The sequence below is a fragment of the Aythya fuligula genome, chromosome Z (genome assembly GCF_009819795.1).
Source record: "Aythya fuligula isolate bAytFul2 chromosome Z, bAytFul2.pri, whole genome shotgun sequence".
NCBI lineage: Eukaryota > Metazoa > Chordata > Aves > Anseriformes > Anatidae > Aythya > Aythya fuligula.
The window spans coordinates 1,029,146-1,046,306 of NC_045593.1; the positions used below are offsets into that span (position 1 = coordinate 1,029,146).

General features: G+C 44.5%; 1 protein-coding gene across 8 annotated transcripts in view; it reads left to right on the forward strand.

The window, feature by feature from the left end:
* TCF4 (transcription factor 4) overlaps window positions 1-17,161 on the forward strand; it is a 173,493-nt gene that overhangs the window by 51,935 nt on the left and 104,397 nt on the right. For all 8 annotated transcript variants that reach the window (XM_032206712.1, XM_032206710.1, XM_032206711.1 and 5 more), the window contains 2 exons: window positions 4,100-4,161; window positions 6,180-6,276. In XM_032206712.1, coding sequence (XP_032062603.1) covers window positions 4,100-4,161; window positions 6,180-6,276 — 159 coding nt within the window. The remainder of the gene's footprint in view (window positions 1-4,099; window positions 4,162-6,179; window positions 6,277-17,161) is intronic.

Below are 17,161 nucleotides of genomic sequence, written 5' to 3' on the forward strand. Positions count from 1 at the left end.
TTGGCTTATACCTGCAAAGAGGAGGGTTTTTTGAGAGTAGGGTGGATTTCCAGAAAAATATATGCATATATTAATTTCTAAGCCTAACGCCTCCCTTTAGGAAGCCCTTAAGGGAATGAAATGTTTACCAAAAAAAAATTTGAAGGAACTGGGTGTTACAGCCAAGGTCTAGAAGCCTTGCTTCGTGCTTCAGGATCATCGAGAGAGGTGTCAGGGCTTGAATCCAGCCAGCCTCAGCCTCTCTTTTAGGATCCGCAGGATTTGCTTTCCCAGGTTGTGAGGATTTGCTTTTGGTAACGTCGCGTTGCCTCGTGCTTCTGATTAAGTGAGGTTAATTTACACGAGCCAGATTCTGGAGAAAATTACATATGTGTCCAAGTTCGTGCACTGTGGGATAAACCCAAGCGCTGAGAAGAAGTCACTGGAGATTTCTGCGTTGACTTTGGTGGCATTAGGGCTTCGGTGTCCTAATTACCTAAGTGGCAGTCCTCACGGGGTACTTAATAAATTCCCAGCGTTAGGTTTAGGGGACTGCAAAAAGATTTGTAAGATCTGCCGTGCTAAATTATTAGCAATCCAGGCTAGATTAACTAGGTAGCAATTACTGGGGCTTTTTCTTCTCGTCGGAGGGAGAAGTGCTGTTGGTTTGAGCTCCGTTTAGAGGGGGACAGAAGTTAGCTGGGTTGGCCTGTCGATAGCTCGCTGGATCATGCTGAAAGAATATTTTTAACTGAGATAGAGAGGCAAGGTGCAGATGTCCATCTATTTATCGAGCACTCCTGTGTTTTACCCCACTGTATAACCCCTTTGTGGCCACAGGCAGAAGGAAGGGCTGAGAGCTCTGGGTGTATCACACAGGTAAATGGGAATTCCACTTGAAAATGCAGGAAAAAGAATATTTCTTGGCAAATCTACAAACACAGTAAAATTATTATTTTTTTTTTCTATTTCTAACACTAGTTTTCATCCTAGTAAGCTCCTGATTTCCCAGCTAAAGAGCTAGTGTTCTTTAAAAAAAAAAAATAAAAAATCTTAATACATCTTATTCTTCAGCTCCGGCTTAGGTTTTTATAGGGCTCCATGATGTGTTTGAGACCAAGTTCCTTCTTTTTTGACTGTAGCCGAGATAAAGAATTAGTAGTTTAAAACAATAACTACATGTTCCACTGTGATCAAGGAATTAGATAATCTGGCATGTTTGCTTAAGGGGTCTGTATCTTGGGGCTTTTATAGGGCAGTATTAAAGCCCTGAGCCTTCTTATTATGCCAATACCCAGAAGATTGCTTTAATGAGAAGTAAAGGGCCTTTTTCCAATTACAAGGGAATAACTGTATTAAGTTCCTGTGTTATGTCAACCTGCTTTGATTTGATTACTGCGAAAGAAATGGATTTATCTGTCAGTGTTACTTAATTAAGCCTTCTCATTGATGTTTTGCAGAGTAATATAGTGTAGTTTGCACATTTAAGTCTAAATACAAAGAAAATTGGTCGAAAGCTAAGACACGACCCCTGAAGATAAGGCCCAAGAGCCATTGCTTGTCATTTTCTGATCAGAGTCCAGAACTTTTAACTTCGGTGGGCGAACTTGAGCTTTGTATGGACTCAAATTAAAGCAAGACAAATTATAAAGAGCAACCCAGCCCTGAGGTATGTGTTCTTCCTGGGTCATTTTAAGGATCTGATGGTGCCCTCTGGCCATTGGCACCTTGGCTCAAGGGAGGAATTGGGGATAACACAGCAAAGGGTGCCAGAAAGGAGAAGTGGGCAGGGTTCACCTCTTCCCCAAAACCATCTGCTTGACTGTAAGCCCATAAGTAACCTTTCCCTTCTTGGGAAGGGTGCCTGGGGCTGCGTGTGATCCCCCTCTTGCCTGTTCTTAGGGCCACTCGGTGCAAAAAGATCCCAAAACGCAGTTCTCAGGTGTTTGCTTAGGTGACTCATTGCAGTGCCCCAAGACCACGGCATCTGTATTCTTAAAATATAAATAAAAAGTACAGTATGGCAGCCCAAAAAGCCTGCTAAAGCACTCAGATCTTGCTCCTAGCCCTGACCATAAACCAGTGTAAGGGGCCTTGGCGGCTCGGCACTGCTCCTGGCACGCGTGTTGGGGTACACGAAGAGGTGTAGGAAATATTGAGGGATGTGCACGATGTCAGCATCTCTGCGTGTGCGTCTCTCTTGCTAATTTTTCTAATGGATTTAATATGGATTTTGGAAGCTGTGCTCCAGGGTGGTGCGATGCCCATCAAAGTCAATGGGATAATATCCATTGATTTTTAACAGGCGATGGATCAGGGCTCTACAGAGTTAATTGCCTGTTACATAACACAAATGATTTTTAAAAATATGCCTAATTAACCTAATAGAATGGTTGATCTGATCTGTCAGGTAAATGATACACATTTTCTTTCTTTTTCTGGAGCTTAATTAAATATTTACCTAAGAGTGTCTTGTGCTATTAACACGTTCATCTGTTATTGAGATAATAGGAATTGTAATTGAGGGAAAGTATTAAACTATACACTTTTTTTTTTTTTTTTTTTTAATGTTGGAAACCAACCAGATTTGGTCACAGCACCTGTATTTCGAAGTGCTAATGACCATAGCTGTGTCTCAGGCGACTCAGGTTCCCGCTACTCCTCCAGGAGTGGCTGAAGCAATACCAGGTGGGGAGGTAGCTCTTGTGTTTGTAGTCTTAGGGAGCACTCAGAGTTTCTCCAACCAGCAAAAAAAAAAAAAACCAAACGCATCTTTTTCCAATTAGATTAAAGCTACTGTTTGTGCGTGGCAAAAGGCAAGCAAGGTTGTTATTTCATTAGGGCGCTGGTGGGCACACGGGAGTAAGTTAGAAAATAGCACTGAAACGTGCAATAACGCTATAGATCGACGCCAGGCACATTCCTTGATATTTAGCACACAGTATGTAAAAAAACAAAGCAATATGGTCCATCAAGGTACTCAAGGATGTGTTTGTGTTGAGTGTGAGTGATCTCAGCTGAATTCACACCGGTGTGAACTGGGGTTTTGGTGGAATTACTCGCAGGCTTCCCTGAAACGTGTGCTGAGGTTGCTGGTGTACGTCTACCCATCCAATTTTTAGGCCAGAGGAAAGTCTCTTGAGGCTCCAAACTTGCTTTGGTAGAGGTTTTGTGATGGCTGTGGTTGTGTAAGTGTACATCTCCTGGGCAGAGGGTGCCAGGCCTGCAGGAGGTGGATGTCAGTGACTTCTCCTGGGCCACGGGGCGACCTCCAGCCTTGAGGTGCGCGGCCTTGTGTTGGGCACCCATGGGACACGGCCTCAGCAGCTGGGGTGTGTAGTGAAAAAGGTCCTATGTCTTTTTTTCATTGTTCCCACAAATGTGGAGCCTTGAAGCATCACAAGGAAGGTTTAATACTAGTAAATTGGTTTCATTGACAGTATCTCATTTTTTACTGGGAAAAACCCGGGGAAAGTGGAGTGGAAATACCACCATCAGAAGAAATACTGGGGATTATGAAATGTGGAGAGCACCTTATGCAAAATGTTTGATGTGATTTTTGTCAGACTGTCTGAAACGCTGTGTGTCTCCTAACGATTGCAATGAATTTTGTATTAAACAGGGAAGGCAAAACCAGAGCTACCTGCTATGTGCTGAGCTTTAGGAATGTGCTTTTCTGTGCCAAAACGTTTTTCTAAAATGGTAGCCTCGCCAGGGTGGTGAGAGTTAACACCCTAAATACGTCTTTACTTGAACTTCCCAGTTGCTCTGTTTTCTCAGATTTTGTTTTTTACTGTTTGACCATACCTGGTTTTGTGCTGGAGGCTCTGGCAGGACTCGAAGTGGTCGAGTGCAGCCGCTCCTCAGCGGCGAGGAGCGCTGAGCCACTGGAGTAATTTTATGCTCAAACCTCAGGTTCCTGAGGGTCCGGTTCATTTCTGCTGTGAATTTAAATGAGTTAATTTAAGCAGTGGGTCAGAAGCCACTACCATCGTAGTAGCCCTGTGCCTGATTCTTAATTAAAGGCAACAGGAGATTAATTTGAAACATTAATTTAAAAGTGCCTATACAAAAGGAAAGAATTATTGCAATAAAGCCTAAAGAACTTTTTTGTCCCTAGATGTAGAAGACAGAACTAGCTCAGGGTCCTGGGGGAATACAGGACATCCTAGTCCATCCAGGGTAAGTATATCTAATCTTTTTCCCCAAACCAGACATCCTGCATATGTAAATTTGCAATCTTAAATACGAGTTTTACACCTGATTGTGCAGAGAAATGGGCATGCAAAGTTGGCAGCGGTCTTGTGTTCCCTTTAAAATTGCCTTTTTTTTTTTTTTTTTAAAAAAAAAAAAGCATTCAAACCTGATCCTGTGATTGAATTTGGCACCTGCTCCACTGCTGCTAACAGGTAGTGAGAAGATTAATTAATCATTTTGCCTGGTGTGGTAGCAGCCACCTGGCCGTGGAGCAGCGAATGCTGGTGTTGAACATTTTTGTAGTGAGGTGTTTTTTTTGGGGTGGCTGGTGCTGATGCCCCCAAAGAGGGCCGAGGCAGCGCAGCTTCTCGAGGAGATGGGGAAGGGACCCCGAGGGCAGGCTGGTGTTCACAGCACCAGCTCCCAGACCCTTTTAGAGACCCTTTAGCCGTGCAGACCCTTCAGCCATCTCGGGCTGCAGCGGGGCCAAGCGCTGCTCCGTGCAGAGCCCCCCTGCATGCCCGGTGCTCCAGCGTCACGATCGTTATTTCTGTTTACATCCTGCAAAGGCATGAAGTACTCTTAGGCTGGGCAAAAAGTGGCTGAGCTCTCACTCTACGCCCTTATTCAGCCAGTTTGTTTAAATTGCTTTTTAATTGTTTTCTAATTAACGTGAAGGAGCCAGGCTGGTGAGCAGCGCAGGCTGCTGCTTGGTGCCCCCGAGTGCTTTTGCTGCTCGTCCTTGGGCCCGTCTTTCCCCTCGGGGTGGGTTTTTGGTAGGTGCCCACATTCAGAGGGGGTCTCCAGGTGCTGCCCGGCAGGGACCCTGGCCCTGCCACCGAGGGCTGGAAGCCCGACACCTTTTCTTCCCTCCCGCTTAGCATCCATTACGTCATTACCGCTCGCGTCTGTCACTTTTATTTTTATCCCCTTTTTTTTCGCTTGACACTTGTATTGCTTCCCGGGGAAAAATGTTTTGAAAAGTAAATTCTAAATTTGCACACACAATTATTTATGCATGCAAAAACTTGAATGTGAGCGCACAATTAAGTTTTGCGATAGAAAGAAAAGAGCACGAGCCTGGGGAGAATTCTGGACTTTCAATCAAGGCTGTGCATTAACTTGCAGAGTTACACCCCAAACAGCCTGACCTCTCTCTGTTTCCCTTTTTGTGAAGTGATGCTGGTGTTTCCACGCTGGGAGAATGAGTTTCTTGTGCGCTCTTCCGAAGCAAAGAAACAAAACATTACACAACTCCCTGCGCGGCCAATATTTGCAGTTAATTTTAAGATTTGGCTAATCTGCTGACTGAGAGGGGAAGGTTACTCTCAGGCTGTTTTTGAAAGTTAGGGCCTGATCCTGCCAAGGTTTGATAAATTCATTCCTCTGTGGGTACTGTGATGCTGCTGATCACCCCAAAAATACTCGCAGGCCAGCACAGGAGGGGCAGCAGGCACTCACAGGTCACTTAGAGAAATGTGTGCACAAGCACTAGCACCACGGAGGGTTATTTTTCAGTATAAAGTTATCCTCCACACCCACTCTGTAACAGTCTTGGAAATTCGTTTTATAGGCACTTGCACGCATATAGCAGCGAAGTGATTCAGAGAGCAAACTTCTACGTAGAAATAAATTTTAAAAGCAAAACATTAAAAGAAATACTTCTTCCTTTTTTTTTTTTATGTTATGGGTAAGAAGATTTTCATGCTAAGAGGGCCTTTTGCTGCATTACACAGCAGAAAGCTCCAGGAACCTCATCTCAGTTGCCCATTCAGGATTACCCACAGAGCAAACCAAAGTCAATTGCTAACAAAATAAAAATTTGAAACAGCTTTAAAAACGCTCTGGAACGCATCACTTCCAGCGGAATCAATAGAGGAAAACAATAAAAGGACTAATATTTCTTATAGATGACTTAAGACTTAGAAGGGGAATATGGGCCTGTAGGTTTTGAAAAATGCTGTAAAAATGTGTAAAATTGTTTTTCCCCACTTTGTTAACAGAACTATGGAGATGGGACTCACTACGATCATATGGCGAGCAGAGACCTCGGGTCACACGACAATCTCTCTCCTCCTTTTGTCAATTCCAGAATACAAAGTAAGAAACGATTTCCTAACTTAACTGTGGTTTTGGAAGTGGAATTAATGAACGAGAAATAAAATTCTGAGGGTATAAAATCCTTATCCTCATTCTTGGGGCAATTGCACTCGGTATAAGGGTGGGAACATGCTTTTTTTTTAAAGCTTCCATATGATTACAAAACGTACATGAGTTGCATTTACTGAACAGGCTGTTTTCCTCTCGTAAGGGGGGGGTATGACTTCTGATGTGATAACTATTTGCTGAAGGAGGTAAATCTATGCGTCCTAAGGCACAGCTTTTCCTTTCTAAAATGTGACCGGTTGGCAGAGAAAATAAGGATGTGCCCTGAGCAGGACTTGAAGAGTAGGAAAGGCTTTCTGAAAGCATTAGAAGTCTATGTTCACAGAAGGGAAGAGACAGATAGCTGCTGAGGGACACCGAAACCCTTGTTTGTTTTGGAGCGTGGTGGGTCGCTGCCTGCTGGGACCTGTGAGCTGCAGGCTCCCGGGTTGCAGATGAAGGTGGCTGCAGCATGTTCGGCTCACAGCAGCGAGATCTGCCCGAGGCGTTTGGCAGGGACCCTCCTTCTGCCCCACGCCCCATGATAGGAAGTTTTGACACCCCTGAATAACCATTTAGCTTTAGCAGCAAGCACCGCAGCAGTATGAAGCGAGGCTGTAATTATTTGTCAGTGAATGATAGCTACTTTCTTTAATTACGGTTGATAAATGAGTTTGGTTAAAGTAAATATATGATGTAAAAATATTAGTAATGTTTGCGCTTGGCCAAGATCACACCCTTCTTCTGCAGTTGTCAATGAACTAACCAAATGCTTTGCTTTAAAGGGTTGAATGCAAGCCAAAAAAAACATGGAGCTGTAACTGTGATATATCATTCTTCAGCTCTAATATATGTCCCTAAAATATGCCTTGTCTTTTAATATTGGGAAATATTTGTGAGTTGTTTAACATATGGGACAATGTTGGAGCTTGTAGTCATTTGTATGTATTCACGTACAAAACATGGTTACAACAGTTTTAAAGGGTCTAATATAAGCCAAAAAAAGCATGGAAATTTCAACACTCCCTTCTTAACTCACGCCATGGGGCTTAGGTAGTGCACAGAGACACTTCACAAATAGCCACACACTTCTGTGAAACCCACTGGGCTGTGGGATGCTTTCAAGTTTAACCTTTAATTTGAATCTGAAGAACTTAAAAGTGTCTCTTGCTTCTGCCTGCCCTTAGGTTACAGAAAAATCTCATTCCTGTCTGATTGTTTTTGCCAATCTTACTGAAAATACTGGTTTCGCTTGGTTTAAGACGTTTGTTTTCTAGAAGCGTGTTCAGAGGCACACAGTGAATTAAGCCATGTAGGACTCTTAGAAATTTTGGATCCCCCATTTCGGTGTTGTTCAAGTCCCAGTTGTCCCCAGCGGAGAGGTTTGCACAACCACTGCTAGCCCAGCTGTGGGCTCTGTGCTCCAGATGTCTTCTCCTGCCCTTGGTAGGGGCTAGGAGCATGGCAGTGTCCTACAATTTCGTGTTCCTGAAGCACCCTGAAACTTTTGTCTGCTTATACAACTTGAAATTTTCAAGTTGTTATATGTGCAAGCCTGTGTTATTGTGTGTGTGTGTGCTGCTGGGGCCATCAGCTGCCTCCTGCAGCCGAGTTCAACATAATTGTCTGGTAATTGGGGTGGACTCTTCTTAATCCATTTTGTCAGGCAGCAGAGGTGGCAGGGCCCATGCCCTTTTGTGCCGTGGTGTCGGTGTGTTTCTCGATGTGGGGCATTTATCTGGAGGAGGTGGGGATGATGTGATGTGGACATTTCCCTCCAGTGGAAATTCTGCTGGGCATCCTTGGCCAGGATCTTCATTTTGTGTGGTGTGGGACTGGAGATGGGGCTGTGAGTACCTCTGCTGGGCTGGGTGACACTTGTAAATCCATGCTGATCACCTGAATCTGTGATTTGGGGAGTATTATAAATATTGCTGTGATGAATAATGCATGTTGCTGTTTAACAGAGGTGTCCTGACCCCAGGACTTTGAACCCTCTGAAGGAGAGGTCCCCGTAACTGCTGGTATAGCATGACTTGCACCTCCACAAGCAGGCAGTAACTTTCTTTTCATGCTGTTATTTCTCTTGGCAACTGATAGAGCCTGATTATCATCCATTTTGAACCAGTTTCGTACTGGTGCATGCTCCTGACTCGAACGAAGCTGCTCCTAACATGAGGGGTGTGGCAGCAGCAAGGCCTTCGTGTCACCTCTGGTTTTATTGCTCTTAAATAGCATAATTGGTACATTGATTAAATGTCTTGTCTTTACGAGTAAGAAATTATTAGTAATGCTTAAATCAGAAACAGGCTAGATAGCTATATGGTTAATATGTTTCACAGAAAAGAACCACAAATGGCAGTTCGATCTCATGTGCTGCTGCTTCTGCTCTCGTGCCGGTTTTAGAGCAGCTCGTTGCTGTTAACACCGACATCCCCTGAATCTTTGCAGCTTTTCATTTGCTGACCCCCTGCTTGTGTCCCAGACAGTGGTCTGGATGGGTCTGGTGCTGTCTTTATGGATGGAAAAGACCCCAGAAGTCCCAGGTGGGAATGGGACGGGGCTGCAGGCGGCCAGGCCCTGCTTTCCCTCAGAGCTGGGCCAGATGAGCGCCTCCCTGTCACACTCACCGTGCTGGGGTGTTCATTCTTTAAAATCTGTGAACCACAAACCTCTGCAGGGAGAGGGTGTGCTTAAATGAGGGCTTACGTTGTATTTTATTCTCCAGATGCTTATTTTTAACACACATTTTGCTGTGGCTGGCATCTAGCAGGCAGCCTGTGCCTCAGGCTTCAGGGCCGGCTGCGTGGTGAGGAGCAGGTGAAGCTGCAGAGCTCCTTGCGTTGCTCACCGTTTCTCAAATCCTTCCTTAAACTACTGCCTGTGTGTTTTCAAACACAGCTTCTCCTGTGCATTTCTGAAGTCCAGGTACTCTACTGGGTATTTTGGTTTTGTTGTAAGAGTAACCAAAGAGTACTCGCTTGGCCCAGAAATGAAACATGCGCGGGCTGATAGCTGCAGCGGGCATGGCGTTGGTTCTTGTTGCCTCTCCATTTCCACCTGTGTCCTTGGTGAGCACTTTCTCTCTTGCTACTTTGGATATTTTGCTAGTACATTGTATCAGTATCGTTTACCAATGTACAGTAACTTGTTTCTAACCCCATTGTAGCTTAAAGTAGCATTTCACTGCAAGGATTACGCTGAGGTTTTGGGTGCTGTCAAAGAAAGCTGCTGGCTTGCGTGGTGACCTTCGAGTCTCATCTGGGCTGGTGGTTGATATTTTGATTTGGTTACTGTGGTCGTACTGTGACAGCTGCTGGGTTGTTGTAATTCAGTTCCTCTCCTTGGTTTGCCTACCAGGAGTATTTAGGTTTGTGCCACTCGGAGCTGCCGCAGCCCGGTGTGCTGGGACATGCTGTGGGTGCTCTCAGCTGTGGTGACAGAGGGCATGGGGAACACTCCACGAGAAAATTGTCCCTGACTTGATTAAGTGTTAGGTATAGTACTTCTGAAAAGAGATAATGGAAATAGAAAATATGGAAGTAATAGACATGAAAATAGAAAAGAGCAAAAATATTTTATTTGGCGGCATGGACGGTTTGTGTGCTTCTCCCCTCCACCTGTAATATTTCTAGTGTTCAAAGTAGTGACTTTGATACCTTATTGAAAAAGGTCCCACCCCACTCACTGCCTGCAGTGCTAGAAGGTGGATATTTTACTTCTGATACTGTTGTGAGACTCTGAAGGGGCATAAGCTCACTGAATGTACCTCTCAATTTTTATAGGAGTCGGTCAGTGGTCTGGTATGTGAAGACAAATCTCTATTGCTAAATGCAAAATAAAGAATTTCAACTTTTTTCCCTCCTAATCGTCTACTTCGAATTGATCCTGCGCGGTGTGGGGTTGTGCTGTTACACAATCGCTTGCTTGCCATGCTTTTTGGAGGGCTGGCACTTGGATTTTCCAGAGGCGGTTGTATCACAAAACAAATATTTTCACCTATGGATTCTTCCCTCCTTTTAAAAAACCTCCCAGTCGGATTTTTTTCCTCTCTGCATTGTTATTTCTGAGAAGGTGGTGTTTTCTCGCGGTTAAGTGACCGAGCCCTGACCATGCCAGGAGGTGCAGCTGGGCTGCTTGGTGCTGGGAGTGGTGCTTGCTCCCAGCTGGTGTTCCCAGCAGCTTGGCTCCGCTGCCCGGCTGCTGCTTAGCGAGTTGCCGAATGTCTTTGTACTCGAAGGAGCCTTCCTATTTATCTGTCTGAAGAATGCGCAGTGTATATTTTGCAGGGATATTGTGCGATTTGATAAATTACTGTCTGGAAAACATCCTGAGTTCATTGGATACTCTGTGTATATGCCAAATTTTAATATTATTTTTAATGCTATGATAGCACTTGTCTCCATATGAATATTGCTGTGGTATTTGCTTTTAATCCGGACAGCTTTGATTCTGTTACTGTTATTATAAGTAGAACTGGAATTTTTGCAGATTAGTTAAGTTTACCCAACACAGCATTATAAGGCCTTGCTTTCAATTGCTAAACTATAAACATTTGGGATGAAATTTTCCATGCTGTGTATCTGACTCAGCCTGATTATTATTTTTTTAACCTTCTGCAGAAATGATTTCAACATTTCCTAAAATGAGATTACATTTCATCCTGGCAGATTTTTGATTTTCTCAGTTAGCGCCTGGCATGTCATGAACATTAATTCTTTTTCACACCGCCTCTGTTATGTCAGGTGGCTTTGGGTCCCCCCTTTGCAGCTGGAGAACTTAAGGTACGTGAAGAACCACGAGGGAAACGTCAAAAACTGTCTAGTAATAATTCAGAAATGCAGAAGGTTTTGATTCTCGTGGTTGTGCTGCTTCTTTCTGGTCATCCATATTATGAGAACACACATTCAACAGCCACTTATTTACCATAGTGTTGTCTGATTTTTTTTTCTTATTATATTTTTTTGTATTGCTATTGCTTTTTTTTTTTTGGTATTGTATTATTGCTTTTTCAATGCAGTGTAATTTCTTAGTATTACAAAGAGGGTCTTTATTAAAGGCATCAGACAACTTACAGTGGATAGAAATTAATACATACGACTATGATAATTGCAAAAAATAAATTCCATGTGACAGACAGACAGAACCACATGACATTGCTTTTTGGATAGCAGTCAAAGGTGGATTTTCAGGACTCACAAGCAGCATCTCGTCCAGAAATATCTGTCACTCTCTGGCTAGTTTTACCATCAAGTAAGATGTTTTTCAACAACAGAAAAACTGAATCTAGCAGCTTGAAAGGCCTTCAGAAACCAAAGAACTGGAAATCCCGGGCTCCAGTTTTCACGTAAAATATTGTGTTTTGGTGCAGCTGGCGCAACACCACACCGGCAGCTTTAGGAGGAATCGCACAAGGGGTGAGGAAGGGGCTTCCCCTTCTGTGTGGGAGCTGTGGGGAGTGGTGTGAGCCCACGCGTGCCCAGCTGGGTGCACTGGAGCCTAACCCCAATAACCCCAATCTGCTGCGGAGGGCATAGGCTTAAGTGTGATGAGTGTCAAATCCCCCAAGGAAGCTGAGGCGTGATGTGGCTGGGCTGCAAGGAGACCTTTGACGTGGTCCGGTGTTTGAGGATGGAAAACATGCCGGGAATGCCAGCAGCTCTGCTATATTTATCCATAGCAGCTATGACCTGGAGAAGACCGGTCCCACCACCTAGGACTGCGGTGTCCTTGCTTGTGCTCGCAAGAGAGGTGGGAAAAGGTCTGAAACCCTGGCTTCAGCTGCCAGCTTTGAGCTATTGGGCTGATCTGTCACGTGCTTCATAATCTGCCTCTGGCATCTCATTTTTTGGGCAGTTTTATTTACCTCTAGACTCACTTAACTCTCCTTCCACCCACCTTGTTGAATGTCACATGGATATACGTGCTCACCAACATCACTTCTGCTCCTTGGGAGTGCAGGAGGCCATCCAGCCGAGGCAACTGGAAGGTCTGAGATAGCTTTCAAATAGCACCCAAATTCAAAAAGAGCCGTGTTGAATTTTTTTTTTGGCCAAATCTAGAGTTGCTTCACCAATCAATGTTTCTTAACATCTCCAAAATTCAGAAACAAAACTGATCTGAGAAATAACTGCACCCCCTTGAGTGTTTTTCAAGTGGGGCACTCTAAATGCATCTCTGAGGACCAAAAGTCCGAGTTTTAGCTATGCGGGCTGTCAAGGCTGAGACCTGAGGAGCTTGGATGCAGCATTTGGGCTTTGGAAGGTAACCACAATGGAAATCACACCATTTTCTGTCCACGGGGGCCTTGAAAGAGGCCTTAAAAATGCTTTGTGGAAGGCAGGGGCTCACATGCCTCTTGTCATGCATTATACCTGCTGCTCCTGCCATGTTTCAGTTATATACAAGCAAAATTATCAGTAAAGATCTGTGCTGAAAAGCATTTTGTAGATGAAGATGGAAATACGTCGTGGTTCCTAAGCACGAGGTAATGCATTTTGCAGCGTGCCGCTTTGCAGGGCTCTCAGCTCCAAGCCTCTCGTACAGTCCCAAAGAAAAAGAAATTGCAAGGACATCTCCATTTATTTGGGGCGCGAGCAGCAGATGTATAAATAGAAACCGTAGACTGTGGCAATTAATGTCTGCATACTGAGCGAAGAATTGAAATATTATTTTGTCCTACATAGTTTCAGCGCAGTTTACATTCCGTTGCGTTTTGTTCTTAAACAAGCCCGAGCCTTTTTAATAAGTTATTTGGGGCGACGGTTGTGTTCTGCGTAGCGTGGCACGGGCTAAAGCTGTGTGAAAACGGGGTGTTGAGCTGCAAACGTGCTTGATCGGGCTTTGGGGTGCGAATTGCAACGGGTTGAAGTTGGCAAAATGCTGGCTGAAGTTATTAAATAGAGAGGGGAGTCCCCGTGCTGGCAGCCCAGCCCTGTCTCGGGAACGGAACTGGATTTGAAGGGAACATCTGTAATGCCCCTGAAATGGTTAATGAGCTTCTGCCCTTTTTATAGATGAACTTAGTTTGGCTTTCAAATCAGCATTTGCTGCTCTTCTCCAGCTGAGCTGATATTCGTGGCAGAGGGAATTTGAGCTCACACCTGTTTGAGCATTACAAGAAACCTAAGAGTGACTTCCTTCAAATATTCACGGAGAGGACAAAATGCAATTTCTAGGAAGTTTTTCAGCACCAGGAAAAACATCGATAGGCACATTTAAAGGAGGGGAGGGATCAGCAACAACAACAAGCTGGCGTTGGTTTGTGAATTACTTAAAATCTTGATATTTTCCAGGGCTGGTGGTAGTCACGTAATCGGGGAGCACACACTTAAAGGTAGAGGCGTGCTTCTGGAGGACGCGGCCGGCCTGGACGTGGAAGAGATTTGCATTACAGCTGGAAAGCATACATGTGGGAAAATCTGTGAAACAAAACAAATTTGTTGAATTACTGGGTCATTTACATAGCTGCTCCAGTCATGGTCCGTTAAACAGGCAAAAACAATGGTTTTGTTCTGCTCTCTAGTTAAGGCACAGAATGTGTAAAACAATGCGGAGTTAGCGGGATAATTAATGATGATTCGGGGCCTTGCTCTTACCTTAGGCCCGAGCTTCGCAGCGTACAGAGACGTTGAATCGAGTAAGGCGTTAGCTAAATAGGGTCGACTTCCTTTGTTTAGGGCCTGGCGCGTTCTCCTCCAAAAAAACAGAGAAAGCTGCAACTGCCTGGGCTAAGCGCCGTATTTCTGGAGCAGATTTCTTCCGAGCTTTTTGTCTGTAACCTAGGGCACGTCCGGGAGTGAAACGTATCCCGTTGGCTTCTGCAGGAGGACGGGATTGTCTCGTGACAAAGTCGTTTTTACTTTCCCGGTTGCATTTTTAATCCTCTCTCCCAGCTCCTGCTGCCAGTTGGTGTGCTGGTGTCTCTATTCCCGTCCCCGCTCTCCGGCACTGCTCTGGGTTTTGCACGTTTGGTCAGATGCACAGAATATAGAAAATCAAATATAAAAGAGCTCGGATGAAAATGATAAAAAGGGTATGACAGGAGGGTACAGTAATCCTCCGCCGCATCATGCCAATAGATACATCTTGCCATATGGTCGGAATTAAGGACAGCACCAGTTCTCACACTACACGAGGCTGCTGGTATACTAGGTCCGTGCTTTGATCCTTGTACCATGTGAAATAAAAAGATATGGAGCATGCATTTAACAGGAACCATCAGTACTTTAATTAGATTATATTTCTTTTTAACTAAAATCAGAGTCCTCCAAGCCGTTGCGTTACTTTGCAGACTTTTACTATGTGATTGTGGTCTGAAGCACATTCGATAGATCTAAAAAGAGTGCAGAAGGGAAAGCGATAAAGGAGGGTATTCTGGGGAGCAAACATGCTGACTGGGTGTGCTGAAGCAGAAATCAGGCTAACTATCAAACACTGCAAGTGATATTGTTTGGAAAAAGCAGTTTTGATTCCTGGATGAGGAAGCTGTGTGGTTAGATCAGCAAGAATTTAGTTACAAGCATTTTTAAACTGTTGTTTAAATAAATTTTAATTACGGTGTTTAGTTCAAGCATTCATATCTTTCCTACTCTCTCTATTTTCATGTGTGTTATATCCCTGGAATTGAAAATGCCAGCTTCTGCTTCTCACAGACAGCAACTTCTGTTTCCCCAAGTACTTCCAGGACAATATTTTTCCTTCCCTAAATGTTCCCATTCCCATAAATCTCCTAGGGAATTATTCCAAGGCCGGTTTAGACCTGGATTTGCAAGTGGCTGAGATTACAAATCCCCCACGGCACGGGAAGAGGCACCTGAAAGATAACAAAATCTGACGAGATAAGAGCTTATTTTAGGAACTACTACGTGAAGGAGTTTGCAAGTGTCCATAAAATTTGGCCCAGTGGCAGTGCTCTACGTAATCAGTCTCCATTTCAAGAAGCAAAGACGATGCCATGTAAATACACACCATCAGTGTAAGGTGGGAAACATCAAGTGCTGCTCAGAGAATGCATGGAATGAGGTGAAGTGTTAAAAAATAATAACACGAAAGCAAAGATAAAGAAGGGAGAGACTGGAGGTGAGGTGAGGATAAATAATCACGAAAGATTATTGCAATGCATAAGGAAGAAGAGGTCAGTAAAGTAGATTTTAGGACCTCTTAGAGATGGAAAGGGTAATTTATTGACAGATGATGTAGACACTGCTGAAAAATAAATGGATTTCTCGCCTCAGTGTTCACAAAAGAGGATGGGGAACAGATGCCAGAATCAGATATAAATTTCCCAGGAGAGAGTCAAGAAATATTGAAGGAAATAGGGATTATTCCAGAATGGGTGATCACACGGTGGGTGAGAACATCAGTAGATGGATTAAACCCTGTAGAGGAGCCATCACTGAATGCTTAAATAAGAAAAGAGAAAGGGGTATTTAATGCTGTGGGGTGGGGGGAAGGAGGGATGAGCAAACCCAACAAACCCTCTCTTCTGTTCCTTGGTGTCCTCAGCTGTCCCCAGTGGTGACCATCGAGGAGCTCTAGTTCTCTGTAGTGGCATGTTGATAAAGTCCTTAAAGGACAAAAAAAAATAAGTTTTGTGCTTGACTGCTTCAGTCATTTTAAAGTAGTTTTAAATACTTGGAATATTTTTTTTGGAACGAAGAGTCTGATCTCCACAAAATGTGCCGTCCTGGATGGAAAGGGCAACCATGAACTTGTGGCCACCTGGAAGGAACGGCTCAGATGGGTGAGAAGCCACACTCGTGGTCTTCTTCAGCGCGGATGTTAGGAGAACAGCAATTAAAACGGACGGATCTGTGGATGGAGGGGAGAAAAACGAGGCAGGCTGAAACTGAACTTAGGTTGTCCATCTGGCAGAGGAGATCCTCACCATTTGGATACCAAGCTGATTCAGCAAAACCCTTCTTTTAAAAACCTCGCAGTGCTTTAGAAACAGAATCCAGATCAAACAAGATTTCCCCCCGAGCAGAAGTTGCCCTCTGGTCCTTTGGAAAGCTTTTGCAGAAGCCCAAACCCTTTCTTCTGTCCCCCGAGTGGAGGCTCACCCTCTTCCCGAAGGCAGCTGCTGGCGGATTTCCTCTGCTGCTTTCTCATCCCTGCAGCTGCAGGGCAAACGTTGCAGCCGAGATCCCCTTCTGCCTTCATCTCAGCTTCCCCCCTCGACAGATTTGCTTTGTTTTTGTTGGGGGACACCTCCTACCTCCACCCAACCTCTTCGGTGGCGTTGGAGATGATGGTGAGCGGGGGGAATCTTTGAATGGAGACAAATCATCTCGTAAGCCCTGCTTTGTGGACGGAAAACCCTCAACTGCTTCCAGAGCCTCTTGCCTGTAGCCATCCACCCATCTGCATTTTAATTCCTCTGACTCCGTGTCACCCTCCTGGCCGTGACCAACTAGCGTCCCTACTCCTCAGTGTCCTAAATCTTTCGTAGAGACACCTTGACCCTCTCTGGTAAACACAAAATTCAGCTTTCCACGCCCCTAACCAAAATTTTCCGTATTTTTCCAAAATTTTGCAGCACTCCTGCCATCGTTAAGTCCATTTTGTGCCTTTTTGGTGCTGCTGGATTCACGGCGCTGCCATTTTAGCCTTTGCATCTTTGAGCTTCTCTCCTCCTGTAGTTGGAAGAATTACCAGAAAGTCCCTATTGAAACGTTTCTGCTTTTCTGGGGAATAAAAGCCTTTTATCTCCCCCAGAACCCTTGGTTTACACTCAGAATATTCTTATTTTGGGTCAGAATGTGCTTGGAGTGGGGGTGACCCAGCTGAGCCTTGCTCCTTGAAACGGCCCGTCCCTTGCAGCGTGTTTTGGTCGCCT